We start from the raw sequence: 12,013 nt of genomic DNA, 5'->3' as shown, positions 1-12,013 counted from the left end.
GCGGGGGGTCGGGGCCGGACGGGGGGGGCGAGGTCTTGTGGGGGGGCGAGGTGCCTCCAGCTCTGACCTCCGGGGTGCGGGGGGGGCGAGACTTCCGTCCACACCTGTGGCCGCGGATCAGCGAGAGAGGGAGAGGTTCACACAGCCCTGGGAGGTTGCGTCCTCGCCCCAATCCCCCGGCCCCCTCCCTGGTGGGGCGGGCCCCACAGCCCCCCCTGCATGTACCCCAATGTCACCCCCCCACATCTCCTCCTCTGTGGCCCCTCCTCCCCATGACCCCCCCCGCGACCCCCTCACCTCTCTCGGGGGCCTCGATGCTGTCAGCAGCCCCTCCAGCCCTCGCCGCATCTCCGCTGCCGACTGCAGCAGCTGTCTGTCCACAGCTCCTGCCGCGGATCAGCGCGCCGCGAGAGAGGTTCACTGCCCCAGCCCTGTCGGTTGGGACCTCGCCCAAAACATCATTGACCGGCCCCTTCCCCCTCACCTCCTGCACCCCCATCCCTGCCCCTGCCCCTGCCACCCCCATCATCTCCCCCTACCTGTGACCCCCCCCCTCCCTGCCCCTGACCCCCCCCCCATCCCTCCTACCCCCCCCCATGACAGCCCCGTCCCCCCCATCCCTCGCCCCTGCCCCCCCCATCCCAGCCCCTGCCCCCCGTGCCCCCGTCCACCCGTGCCCCGTCTCTCCAGAGATCTGCCCTCCCCCTAAACCCCTACCATCTCACCTGCCCATGCCCCTCACACCCCACCACCCCTTTGCCCCTCACTCCGTGCCCTCCCTTGACCTGCCCAGCGCCCCTGCCCCCCACAACTGCTGCCTCCCTGTAACTATCCCACTCCCACTCCCCTCCCCACTCCTTGTCGCTCTCCGGGAATTCCACCTACCACAGAATGAATAGGGTGAATGCACAGAGTCTTTTACCCAGAGTAGGGGAATCAAGAACCAGAGGGCATCGGTTTAAGGTGAGGGGAGGGGAAAGTTTTAATAGGAACCTGAGGGGCAGCTTTTTCACACAGAGAGTGGTGGGTATATATTTGGAACGAGCTGCCGGGGAAGGTAGTTGAGGCAGGTACTATATAAAAGCATTTAGAAGAGACTTGGCCATGTAGATGGGCAGGATAAGTTTAGAAGGAAGATAGACACAAAGTGCTGGAGTAACTCAGCAGGTAGGGCAGCATCTCTAGAGAAAAAGGATGGGTAACATTTTGGGTCGGGACCCTTCTTCAGACTTCCAGCACTTTGTCTACCTTGGATGTAAACCAGCATCTGCAGTTCCATCGGACACAAGGTTTAGAGGGATACGGGCCAAACGTGGGCAGGTGGGACTATAGACGGGCATCTTGGTCGCTTGGGTAGAAGGGCCTGTTTCCGTTGTTTCCGTGCTGTTTGACTCTACTATCTATTCTGTGTAGGAAGGAACTGCAGATGCTGGTTTAAACCGAAGATAGACACAAAAAGCTGGAGTAACTCAGCGGGACAGGCAGCATCTCTGGAGAGAAGGAATGGGTGACGTTTTGGGTGGAGACCCTTCTTCAGACTGGTTAGGGATAAGGGAAACGAGAGATATAGAAACGATGACGTAGTAAAATAAAGAACAATTAATGAAAGATATGCAAAAATGTAACGATGATAGAGGAAACAGGCCATTGTCAGCTGTTGGTTGAGTGCACCTTAGTTCTCCTTCCCATTCCCACAGACCTTTCTGTCCTAGGTCTCCTCCATTGTCAGTGAGGCTAAAAGCAAATTGGAGGAACAGCATCTCATATTTTGCACGGGCAGCTTCCAGCCCAGTGGTATGAATTTGATTTCTCTAACTTCAGGTAGCCCCGACATTGCATCTCTCTCTCTCTCTCTCTCTATCCCTCCCCCACCCAAATCACACTAGCTTCTCGTTTTTACCAAACCAACAGCTAACCATTAATGTTTAAGAGGGAACTGCAGATGCTGGAGAATCGAAGGTTACACAAAAAAGCTGGAGAAACTCAGCGGGTGCAGCAGCATCTATGGAGCGAAGGAAATAGGCAACGTTTCGGGCCGAAACCCTTCTTCAGACTGATCGGGGGCGGGGGTGGGCGGGGACAAGAAAGGGAAAAGGAGGAGGAGCCCGAAGGCTGGGGGATGGGGAGGAGACAGCAGGGGGGCTGAGGAAGGGGAGGAGACAGCAAGGACTAACAAAATTGGGAGAATTCGATGTTCATGCCCCCGGGATGCATCTTCAGCTAACCATTAATAGCCTGTTTCCTCTATCATTGTTACTTTTTTGCATCATTTTCTATATCTCTCATGTTTCCCAGTCCCTAACCAGTCTGAAGAAGGGTCTCGACCCAGAACGTCACCCACTCGTTCTCTCCAGAGATGTTGCCTGTCTCACTGAGTTACTCCAGCTTTTTGTGTCTATCTACTATCTATTATATTATAATCTATTATGTTATATTATTATATTAAATTATTAATAATTATATCATTATCTGTCTCTGTATCTGATCTGTTTGGAGAGCATCCATAACAGGTTTTTCCACTGATCCCCAGTACGTGACCCTAAATAAATCCCCAGTACATGTGATCCTATCCCTCACCCCCCCCCCCCCCCCCCCCCCCCCCCCCCCCCCGGGCCACATTCGGCGATTGCAGGATAGTGGGGTGGGGAGGGGGTAAAATACCAGCAGGCCGGGAGGAAGGGCCTGGGGAGTATTTACCTGTGTTCCCATTGAGTAGGAGTGATGTCGACCACCGGTCAGCTCAGCTAGAGATCTCAGCATCTCCTGCATACGGGGAGGGAGAGGCAGCGATAAACAGAACGTACCGAGAGAGAGATAGAGCAGAGAAACAGGAACGCCGGCCCACCCGGCCTACACGCTGCTGACCAACAACCACACATTCACCTCTACTCTACACCCATCACCAGTCTCCACGACCCTGGGGAAGTTTGACAACAGCCGGGACGATGCAGATTGACAAACCCCCCCCCCCTCTGGTGCGCAGTAGTGCCAGTTTGTAGCTGAACACAGACCGCAGGAGACACGCCGCAGGTCAGGCAGTATCTGTGGAGGGAGTGGTATGGACAGGTGACGTCTTGGGTCGGGACCCTTCAAACTCTCCATTTCCCTCCACAGATGCTCCTTGACCCGCTGAGTTTCTCCTTGCACTCAAGTTTCATTCAAGATACCAGCATCTGTATCTATATCTGTGGCTCCCAGGCCCAGCCTTACCTGGTTGTGTGGAGCCTGGCCTGGCCTAGCCTTACCTGGTTGTGTGTGGCCTAGCTGGGCGGTGTGGCCTAGCCTTACCTGGTTGTGTGGCCTAGCCTTACCTGGTTGTGTGGAGCCTGGCCTAGCCTTACCTGGTTGTGTGGAGCCTGGTCTAGCTTTACCTGGTTGTGTGGAGCTTGGCCTAGCCTTACCTGGGCGGTGTGTAAACCTGAGCTAGTCTTACCTGGGCAGTGTGGTGGTTGCAGTCATACGCCACGGTTTGTACAGGCAGGGACCTTCCCAACATGCACTGCTGCAGATGGTCGACCAGAATCCCAGGGGGCTGGTCAGGGCTGGGAGAGAGAGAACCTGCATTTGTACAGCGCCGTCCACATCCCAATGTCACCCCCCCCCACCCACCCTGGCATAGTTTACTGTCAATCAGCCGACTGAACGGAGGATAAGATGGCGGCACGGTGGCGCAGCAGTAGAGTTGCTGCCATACAACGCCAGAGACCCGGGTTCGATCCTGACTATGGTCGCTGTCTGTACAGAGTTTGTACTTTCTCCCTGTGACCATGAGTTTTCTCCAGCTGCTCAGGTTTCCTCCCACATCCCAAAGACGTGTGAGTTTGTAGGTTAATTGACTTCGGTAAAATTGTAAGTTGTCAATTCAATTCAGTTTTATTTGTCATATGTAGGTTAACACTGGGTCAACGGTACAATGAAATGTGTTTGACAAGACAACGGGTCACCTCAGCAATAATATTACAAGGATAAAATATTATTATCCCGAGTGTGTAGGATAGATCTAATGCTGGTCGGTGTGGACATGGTGGGCTGAAGGGCCTGTTTCCATGTTGTACCTCTGAATTAAACAAAACTGCATGATGACCCGTGTCCTGTGGCGTTCCCTGTCCTGTTCCCACCCCCCAGCGTCGTGGATCGGTACAGGGGTCGGGTCTCTCCCGCGATGCCCTTACCTCGTTCCCAGGACCAGCAGCAGAGAGTCGAGCCGCCGCACCCTCACCGCCCGCTTCAGGGCCTGCAACAGGTTGCAGCTCCCGCCGGGCTGCAGGGCCTGCACCCACTGCCGAGCCTCATGCAACCTGCAGGGGGACATGCATTAAGTGTCGGATGGCAGCACAGACTCGATGGGCTGAATGGCCTGATTCTGCTCCTATGTCTTTTCGTGAGGGGGGAGTGTGGCTGGTAATGTACGGGGGAATTTATCTCCTATAATGTATCACAGTCAGCATGGTGGTGCAGTGGTAGAGCTGCTGCCTTACAGCGCCAGAAACCCAGTTTCGATCATGACTACGGGTGCTATCTGTATGGAGTTTGTACGTTCTCCCTGTGACCGTGTAGGTTTTCTCCGGGTGCTCTGGTTTCCTCCCACACTCCAAAGATGTACAGGTTTTCAGGTTAATTGGCTTCTGTAAAGTGTAAACTATCCCTAGTGTTGGTTAGTGCTAGTGTATGGGGTGATCGCTGGTCAGTGCAGACCCGGTGGGCTGAAGAACCTATTTTCGTGCTGTATCTCTAAAGTATCAACTGTAATGTATTGGCCGGGACTTGGTCGGCATGGACACAGTGGGCCGAAGGGCTTGTTCCCGTGCTGGACTGTTCTACGTCCCATGTGAAGTCTGAAGCCTCGCAGCTGGGGAGGGGCGAGGATGGAGTGTTTCAGGAGGCGAGAGAGAGGGGCCAGGAGCTGGGGGTCCAGCCTCGAGGGTCTCAAGCATCACCCGTGCTGCGAGCAAGGCGTGAATAAGTGTCACGGACAAACAGGGCTCACGTGTGGAGGTTGAGATCCCGTGCAGTGTCCCACAGCGGGTGCAGCTCGGATCCGAAGGAGAGGAGGTAGAGCTGTGAAACTCCACTCAGCTGCTCATCCATAAGGGCCTGCGGGGGGGAGCATAGTGTTAGGGGAGAGCAGAGGGGGGGGGAGAGACACGCACATGCACGCACATTTTCTCTTTTGCACCACCTCATGCACTCATGTATGGTATAGGTAAAACACAAAGTGCTGGAGAAACTCAGCGGGTCAGGCAGCATCCGAGGAAGGAAGTAGGCAGACTACAGATGGGTGAAAGAAGTGACATATGCCAATCAAACCCTCCCCTCCCCTGTATCCACCTATCACTTGCCAAGCTTCGCTCTATTTTCCAGCTTTCTCTCAACAATCTGAACAAGGGCCACAACGGCCTATTATCTAAATGGTGGGCGATTGGGAAAGGGGGAGATGCCGCGAGACCTGGGTGTCATGGTACACCAGTCATTGAAGGTAGGCATGCAGGTGCAGCAGGCGGTAAAGAAAGCGAATGGTATGTTAGCTTTCGTTGCAAAAGGATTTGAGTATAGGAGCAGAGAGGTTCTACTGCAGTTGTACAGGGTCTTGGTGAGACCCACACCTGGAGTATTGCGTACAGTTTTGGTCTCCAAATCTGAGGAAGGCATTATTGCCATAGAATCACCAGACTGATTCCTGGGAGGTCAGAGCTGCTGTGAAACTGAACTCAGACTGGATAGACTTGGTTTATAGGGCTCTAGAATTTAGAAGATTGAGAGGGGATCTTATAGAAACTTACAAAAATTCTTAAGGGGTTGGACAGGCTAGATGCAGGAAGATTTTCCCGATGTTAGGGAAGTCCAGGACAAGGGGTCACAGCTTAAGGATAAAGGGGAAATCCTTTAAAACCGAGATGAGAAGAACTTTTTTCACGCAGAGAGTGGTGAATCTCTGGAACTCTCTGCGACAGAGGGTAGTTGAGGCCAGTTCATTGGCTATATTTAAGAGGGAGTTAGATGTTGCCCTTGTGGCTAAGAGGATCCCCTGTATGGAGAGAAGGCAGGTACGGGATACTGAAGCTTTGATCAGCCATGATCATATTGAATGGCGGTGCAGGCTCGAAGGGCCGAATGGCCTACTCCTGCACCTAATTTCTATGTTTCTAACTCTAATTCCCTCCACAGATGCTGCCTGACCCACTGAGTCCATCCAGGTTTGAGGCCAAGTTATTGGGTATATTTTAAGCGGAAATTGACAGACAGGTTGGCAGAGCGGAGTCATAAGGTCATAGGTCATAAGGGATAGGAGTGGAATTAGGCCATTTGGCCCATCAAGTTTACTCCGCCATTCAATCATGGCTGATCTATCTCTCCCTCCTAACCCCATTCTCCTGCCTTCTCCCCATAACCTCTGACACCCGTACTGATCAAGAATCTATCTATCTCCGTTTCACTGTACCTCGGCACACGTGACAATAACACACCAACAGCAGCAGGTTTATCCCTTGTGTTGGTTCATTCACTAGATGCTGAAAATTCAATCTGGAAGAAATGTCCTTTGAGAATCAGCCAGCTTCGTGCTGCTGCTGTGTGATGCTACTGTTGGAGGTCACTGAGGTCGTCCACTCAGGCCATAGCCTGTGGCCTTCCATCCCCTGGTTCATCAGCTGAGGGAGGATGGTAGGTGGTGAACAGAAGAAGCTTTCCTTCTCCATGTACGGCCTGAAGCTATCAGACAGTTGGCACAGTGGCGCAGCAGTAGAGTTGCTGCCTTACAGCGCCAGAGACCTGGGTTTATTCCTGACCTCAGGTGCTGTCTGTACAGAGTTTGTACGCTCTCCCTGTGAACGCATATGTTTTCTCCGGTTTCCTCCCACATGCCAAAGACGTACAGGTTTGTAGGTTAATTGGTTTCAATAAAATTGTAAATTGTCCTTAGTGTGTAGGATAGTGCAAGTGTACGGGGGTGATCGGTGGTCGGCGCGGACTCGGTTGGTCGAAGGGTCTGTTTCCACGCTGTATCTCTAAACTAAACATCATGGTGTGTGGAGTCAATGTTGAGAGCTTCCAAGACCACTACACGCTTCACATACAACGCTAAACCAGACATGCCAGCCACACGCGTGGTCCCAGTGGAGGACAGACACTGACCAGCAGATCTCGCTGCAACTCTCGCTGCCGGCCAAGTCCGCAGTTGGCGTCGGAACAGTCGACCAGCACTCCCAGCCGAGCCCCCTTCACCAACCCAAACATCTAGAGGGGCAGAAACAACTGGTCAGAGCCGGAAACACCAACTCCCTCCGAGAGGGAGACAATCCCTGCGTGACTCCCGGAACACGAACAGGAGACTCGATGGGCTCTTCGATATGTTAAACCAGGCACCAAACCCACCCCTCACATCTCCTTTACACTTTGCTCCTCTCACTAATGCTCTGCCCTCTCAATAAAGCCATGGGGTAAAGGAACCAGGCTCACAGGGGATAGCACAAGCAAGAGGGCTAAAGGGCCTCTTCTGTGGTCAGTTACCCCAATCCACGGACAGAAAACACCAAACCTTTCTGCTCCCTTCCTTCAGCCAACTGATCCGCTTCTGGTAGACGTCAATCATTCTGAAAGAAATGTTCGTGTTATAAGTGTTCAGAAATAGACGTCTTCAAATAAATGTTCATGAAATAAATGTTACTGAGATAAATGTCCTCAAATAAATGAAGAAAGAAGGAACTGTACATGCTGGTTTACAAAAAAAGAGAGTGCTGGAGTAACTCAGCGAGTCAGGCAGCATCTGTGGAGAACATGGACAGGTGATGTTTCTGCTCGGGACCATTCTTCAGATTGATTGTAGTGGGGAGGGAGTAAGGTGGTGAGGGGAGGGACAAAGCCTGGCAAGTGATAGAATCAAGGAACACAAGATGCTAGTTTACACAAAACGACAGAGTGCTGGAGTAACTCAGCAGATCAGACAGCATCTGTGGAGAACATGGACAGGTCATAAACAAATGTGTGAATCGTGATGAGACAAGTGTTGGACAGGTTGGTGTGGCCGGTACAATGTGGGCGGGCGGTACTTGCGCAGCGAGCGGCTGGAGGTTGGATGGTGGGGGAGATATACAAACATCTGTAAAGGCGAGGATTCGACGGACTGAATGTCCTCCATCTGAGAGAATAAGCAGAGGGAGTGACTTACTCTCGGACCCTGGATTCAAAGCTCTCGATGATGTCCAACCGGACTTGTAAATGCTTCACCTCCTTCTCCTCGTCCTTGTTGCTGAGGAGAATGGGAAGAGCAGGGGTGAGAGGGGAGGCCAGTGCAGCCCCTGGTAAACTCCTGGTAAACCCCCAGCAAACTCCTAATAAACTACACATATTCCAACTCCTCACATTCTGTACTTTGCTTGTTTTCTCTTTGCACTGGTTTAGTTTAGTTTATTATGGCCACATGTACCGAGGTACAGTGAAAAGCTTTTGTTGCGTACTAACCAGTCAAAGAAGACCATAATCATGATTATATGATTATAATTACAACATTTAGTGCAAAAGTGTAACAATCAAGTCTGATTAAAGAAAGTTCAAAGGTCTCCCGTGAGGGAGATGGGAGGTCAGGGCCGCGCTCTAGTTGGTGAGAGGATGTTTCAGTTGCCTGATAACAGCTCGGAAGAAACTATCCCTGAATTTGGAGCTGTGCGTTTTCACACTTCTGTACCTCTTGCCTGATGGGAGAGGGGAGAAGAGGGAGTAACCGGGATGAGACTCGTCCTTGCTTATGTTGCTGGCCTTGCCGAGGATGGGTGAAGTGTAGTACTTGATGGATTTTGTGTATGGCCTGATTGCACTCATACAAAACATGATCTGATTTATCAGCATTCAAACAAAAACTCTCACTAGCCTCAGTACACATGAGCAATGCAGTGGTGCCGCGGGTAGATCCGCTGCCTCACAGTGACACTGACCCAGGTTCGATCCTGACCTCGGGTGCTGTCAGTGTGGAGTTTGCATGTTCTCCCTGTAACCGTGTTGGTTTCCTCCAAGGGCGTGCGGGTTTGTAGGTGAAATGCCTTCTGTACAATGGTCAGCATGGAATCGATGGGCTAAAGGGCCTGTTTCCGTGCTGTATCTCTGAACAATAAATAAGCCAATAGTGTAGCTCTCTGCTGGACTCACCTGATGACACAGCCTTCAGTTAGAAGATGGTGAAGGGTCAGTTGCTGGGGCTCCAGGCCGTGAGTGGCCAGCCATTCCTCGGAGGTTTGGGTGGCCGCAGGCACGGCTGGGGAAGCAGGGGTTCCCTGTGGGAGAGAGGAAACTCGCTGGAGAGATCAGGGGGGTAAGTGAGGAGAGTCATGGGTTGGCTGCAACACCGGCGTTGCACAGCAGGGGGAGGAGCTGAGCCACAGCACACACGTACGGGTGGAGGGGGGAGAGTGGGATCAGAGGGAGAGCTCCCTGTGAGCTGGTACAGCCACAGCGGGCCAAATGGCCTCCCCTTCAGAGCCGCAAGATGCTGTGGAATGAACGGGAAGCAAAAGTCGAGACGGAGAGGGACTGAGGAGCTTGGAATCTTGATCCAAAAGCAAACTGCTGGAGGAACTCCGAAGGTGGTGGGTGCCTGGGACACGCTGCCAGGGGTGGTGGTGCAGATAGATATGACAGTGGTGTGTAAGAGGCTTTTAGATAGGCACATGGATCACATGCAGGGAATGGAGGGATATGGATCACATGCAGGCAGAGATTAGTTTGACTTGGCATCATGTTCAGCATGGACATTGTGTTGTTCCTGTGCTGAACTGTTCTATGTTGTTACTCAGCTGGTCAGGCAGCATCCATGGAGGCAAATGGACAGGTAATTGAGTAGGAAAAGTTCAGAGGGGCCTGGGCCTAATGGGGGAAATGGGAGCATCATTCTGGTAAACCCTCTCCAAAGCATCCCCATCCTTCCTGTAATGGGGGCGACCTGAACTGAACATAATATTCCAAGTGTGACCTGACCAAAGTCCTATCGTGCTGCCTGACCCGACGAGATACTCCAGCACTTGGTTTGTTTCTTTGGTAAAGCAGAAGCTGCAGTTGCTTGCCGTCACTGCCCCACTGGTCACTGCCCCACTGGTCACTGCCCCACTGCCCCACTGGTCACTGTCACTGCCCCACTGGTCACTGGCCCACTGTCACCGTCACTGGCCCACTGGTCAGTCACTGCCCCACTGGTCACTGCCCCATTGTCACTGCCCCATTGTCACTGCCCCATTGTCACTGCCCCATTGGTCACTGCCCCACTGGTCACTGCCCCACTGGTCACTGCCCCATTGTCACTGCCCCACTGGTCACTGCCACACTGGTCATTGTCCCACTGGTCACTGCCCCACTGGTCACCGTCACTGCCCCACTGGTCACTGCCCCACTGGTCACTGCCCCATTGTCACTGCCCCATTGTCACTGCCCCATTGTCACTGCCCCATTGGTCACTGCCCCATTGTCACTGCCCCACTGGTCACTGCCCCACTGGTCATTGTCCCACTGGTCACTGCCCCACTGGTCACTGCCCCACTGGTCACTGTCACTGCCCCATTGTCACTGCCCCACTGGTCACTGCCCCACTGGTCACCGTCACTGCCCCACTGGTCACCGTCATTGCCCCACTGGTCACAGTCACTGCTCCACTGTCACTGCCCCACTGTTACTGCGTGAGATCGCAGTGTGGGTAGTTCCTGGCCTTACGTACCAGCAGCTGGCGGGTTTGATTGACGTGCGTCACCAGTAACCCATCCTCTGGTTCAGGGTCGGCCGTGTCCAGTGCCTGCCACGCTGCCCTCTGTAGCAGGGGGCTTTTCCTAAACTTTGGCCTCAAAATAAAGCAGAAATGTTGGTCAAAAATCAACAACTCCCAACTGGCATAATTCGGTCCAATAATTAGGAATCCCTGTGCACCGTCATAAACCTCCTGTTGTTCCTAATCGAGGGGCAGAAAGGCCTTAGCTGATCCAAGGAGGAATGGCCTCCTGCTGTTCCCTGTGGAAGGGCAGAATGGCCTCCTGCTGTTCCCTGTGGAAGGGCAGAATGGCCTCCAGCTGTTTCTATGCAACGTATCTCTGGGCTGGGACAGAACAAAACCTGCAGAACCAACGGTTTCCGTTGATAATCCATCTCTGCAACGTCTCCGGTTTCCTCCCACACTCCAAAGACATGTGGGTTTGCAGGTTTATTGGTCCTCTGTAAATTGTCCCTAATGTGTATCTGAGTTGTGAATCTGTGGAATTCTCCGCCACAGAAGGCTGGAGGCCAATTCACTGGGTGTTTTGAAGAGAGAGTTAGATTTAGCTCTTAGGGCTAATGGAATCAATGGATATGGGGAGAAAGCTGGAACGGGGTACTGATTTTGGATGATCAGCCATGATCATATTGAATGGTGGTGTTGGCTCGAAGGGCCAAATGGCCTAGTCCTGCATCTATTTCCTGTTTCTATGTGTAGGGAGTGGATGAGAAAGTGGGATAACAGAACTAATGTGAAGGGGTGATTGATGGTCGGTGTAGACTTGGTGGGCCGAAGGTCTGTTTCCATGCTGTATCTTTCAATCGACAAATTCAGTAACGTACAGCCTTTAGTATTTTTTTAGCAGCAACAAAAATAACTTGCAGTTAATAAAAACACTTTTTTTTTTGGATTATCCTATAAAAGAAATAACTGAGTTATTGCGAGTCTGAAAAACTCCCTCCCCTCCCCCCTCCCCCCCCCCCCCCTCCCCCCCCCCCCCCCCCCCCCCCCCCCCCCCCCCCCCCCCCCCCCCCCCCCCCCCCCCCCCCCCCCCCCCCCCCCCCCCCCCCCCCCCCCCCCCCCCCCCCCCCCCCCCCCCCCCCCCCCCCCCCCCCCCCCCCCCCCCCCCACCGACACAACTGTTTTCATCAGGTGATTGTCTCTGATGTGAGGTTTCTGTGTAACGCCACTCTCGTGTTCTAACAGAACAACCTCGACAAACCTGGCACAATGGTCACTTTTAAAAGATGTCCAAAATCTTTAACGTGAATTAAAAGACTGGGATTCCCA

The 12,013-nt window shown here is 53.0% G+C and overlaps 1 protein-coding gene across 1 annotated transcript in view; it reads right to left on the bottom strand.

The window, feature by feature from the left end:
* vwa3a (von Willebrand factor A domain containing 3A) overlaps positions 1 to 12,013 on the bottom strand; it is a 33,682-nt gene that overhangs the window by 20,794 nt on the left and 875 nt on the right. Inside the window, exons 2-12 of the mRNA XM_055651908.1 lie at positions 10,694 to 10,814; positions 9,139 to 9,263; positions 8,165 to 8,245; positions 7,535 to 7,589; positions 7,132 to 7,233; positions 4,988 to 5,094; positions 4,173 to 4,298; positions 3,434 to 3,542; positions 2,698 to 2,763; positions 718 to 881; positions 298 to 431 (exon numbers count right to left, since the gene is read on the bottom strand). Coding sequence (XP_055507883.1) covers positions 298 to 431; positions 718 to 881; positions 2,698 to 2,763; positions 3,434 to 3,542; positions 4,173 to 4,298; positions 4,988 to 5,094; positions 7,132 to 7,233; positions 7,535 to 7,589; positions 8,165 to 8,245; positions 9,139 to 9,263; positions 10,694 to 10,814 — 1,190 coding nt within the window. The remainder of the gene's footprint in view (positions 1 to 297; positions 432 to 717; positions 882 to 2,697; positions 2,764 to 3,433; positions 3,543 to 4,172; positions 4,299 to 4,987; positions 5,095 to 7,131; positions 7,234 to 7,534; positions 7,590 to 8,164; positions 8,246 to 9,138; positions 9,264 to 10,693; positions 10,815 to 12,013) is intronic.

Source organism: Leucoraja erinacea, chromosome 20 (genome assembly GCF_028641065.1).
Source record: "Leucoraja erinacea ecotype New England chromosome 20, Leri_hhj_1, whole genome shotgun sequence".
Classification (NCBI taxonomy): domain Eukaryota; kingdom Metazoa; phylum Chordata; class Chondrichthyes; order Rajiformes; family Rajidae; genus Leucoraja; species Leucoraja erinaceus.
The sequence above is the reverse complement of the archived record's forward strand: the minus strand, read 5'-3'. Positions and strand labels throughout refer to the sequence as shown.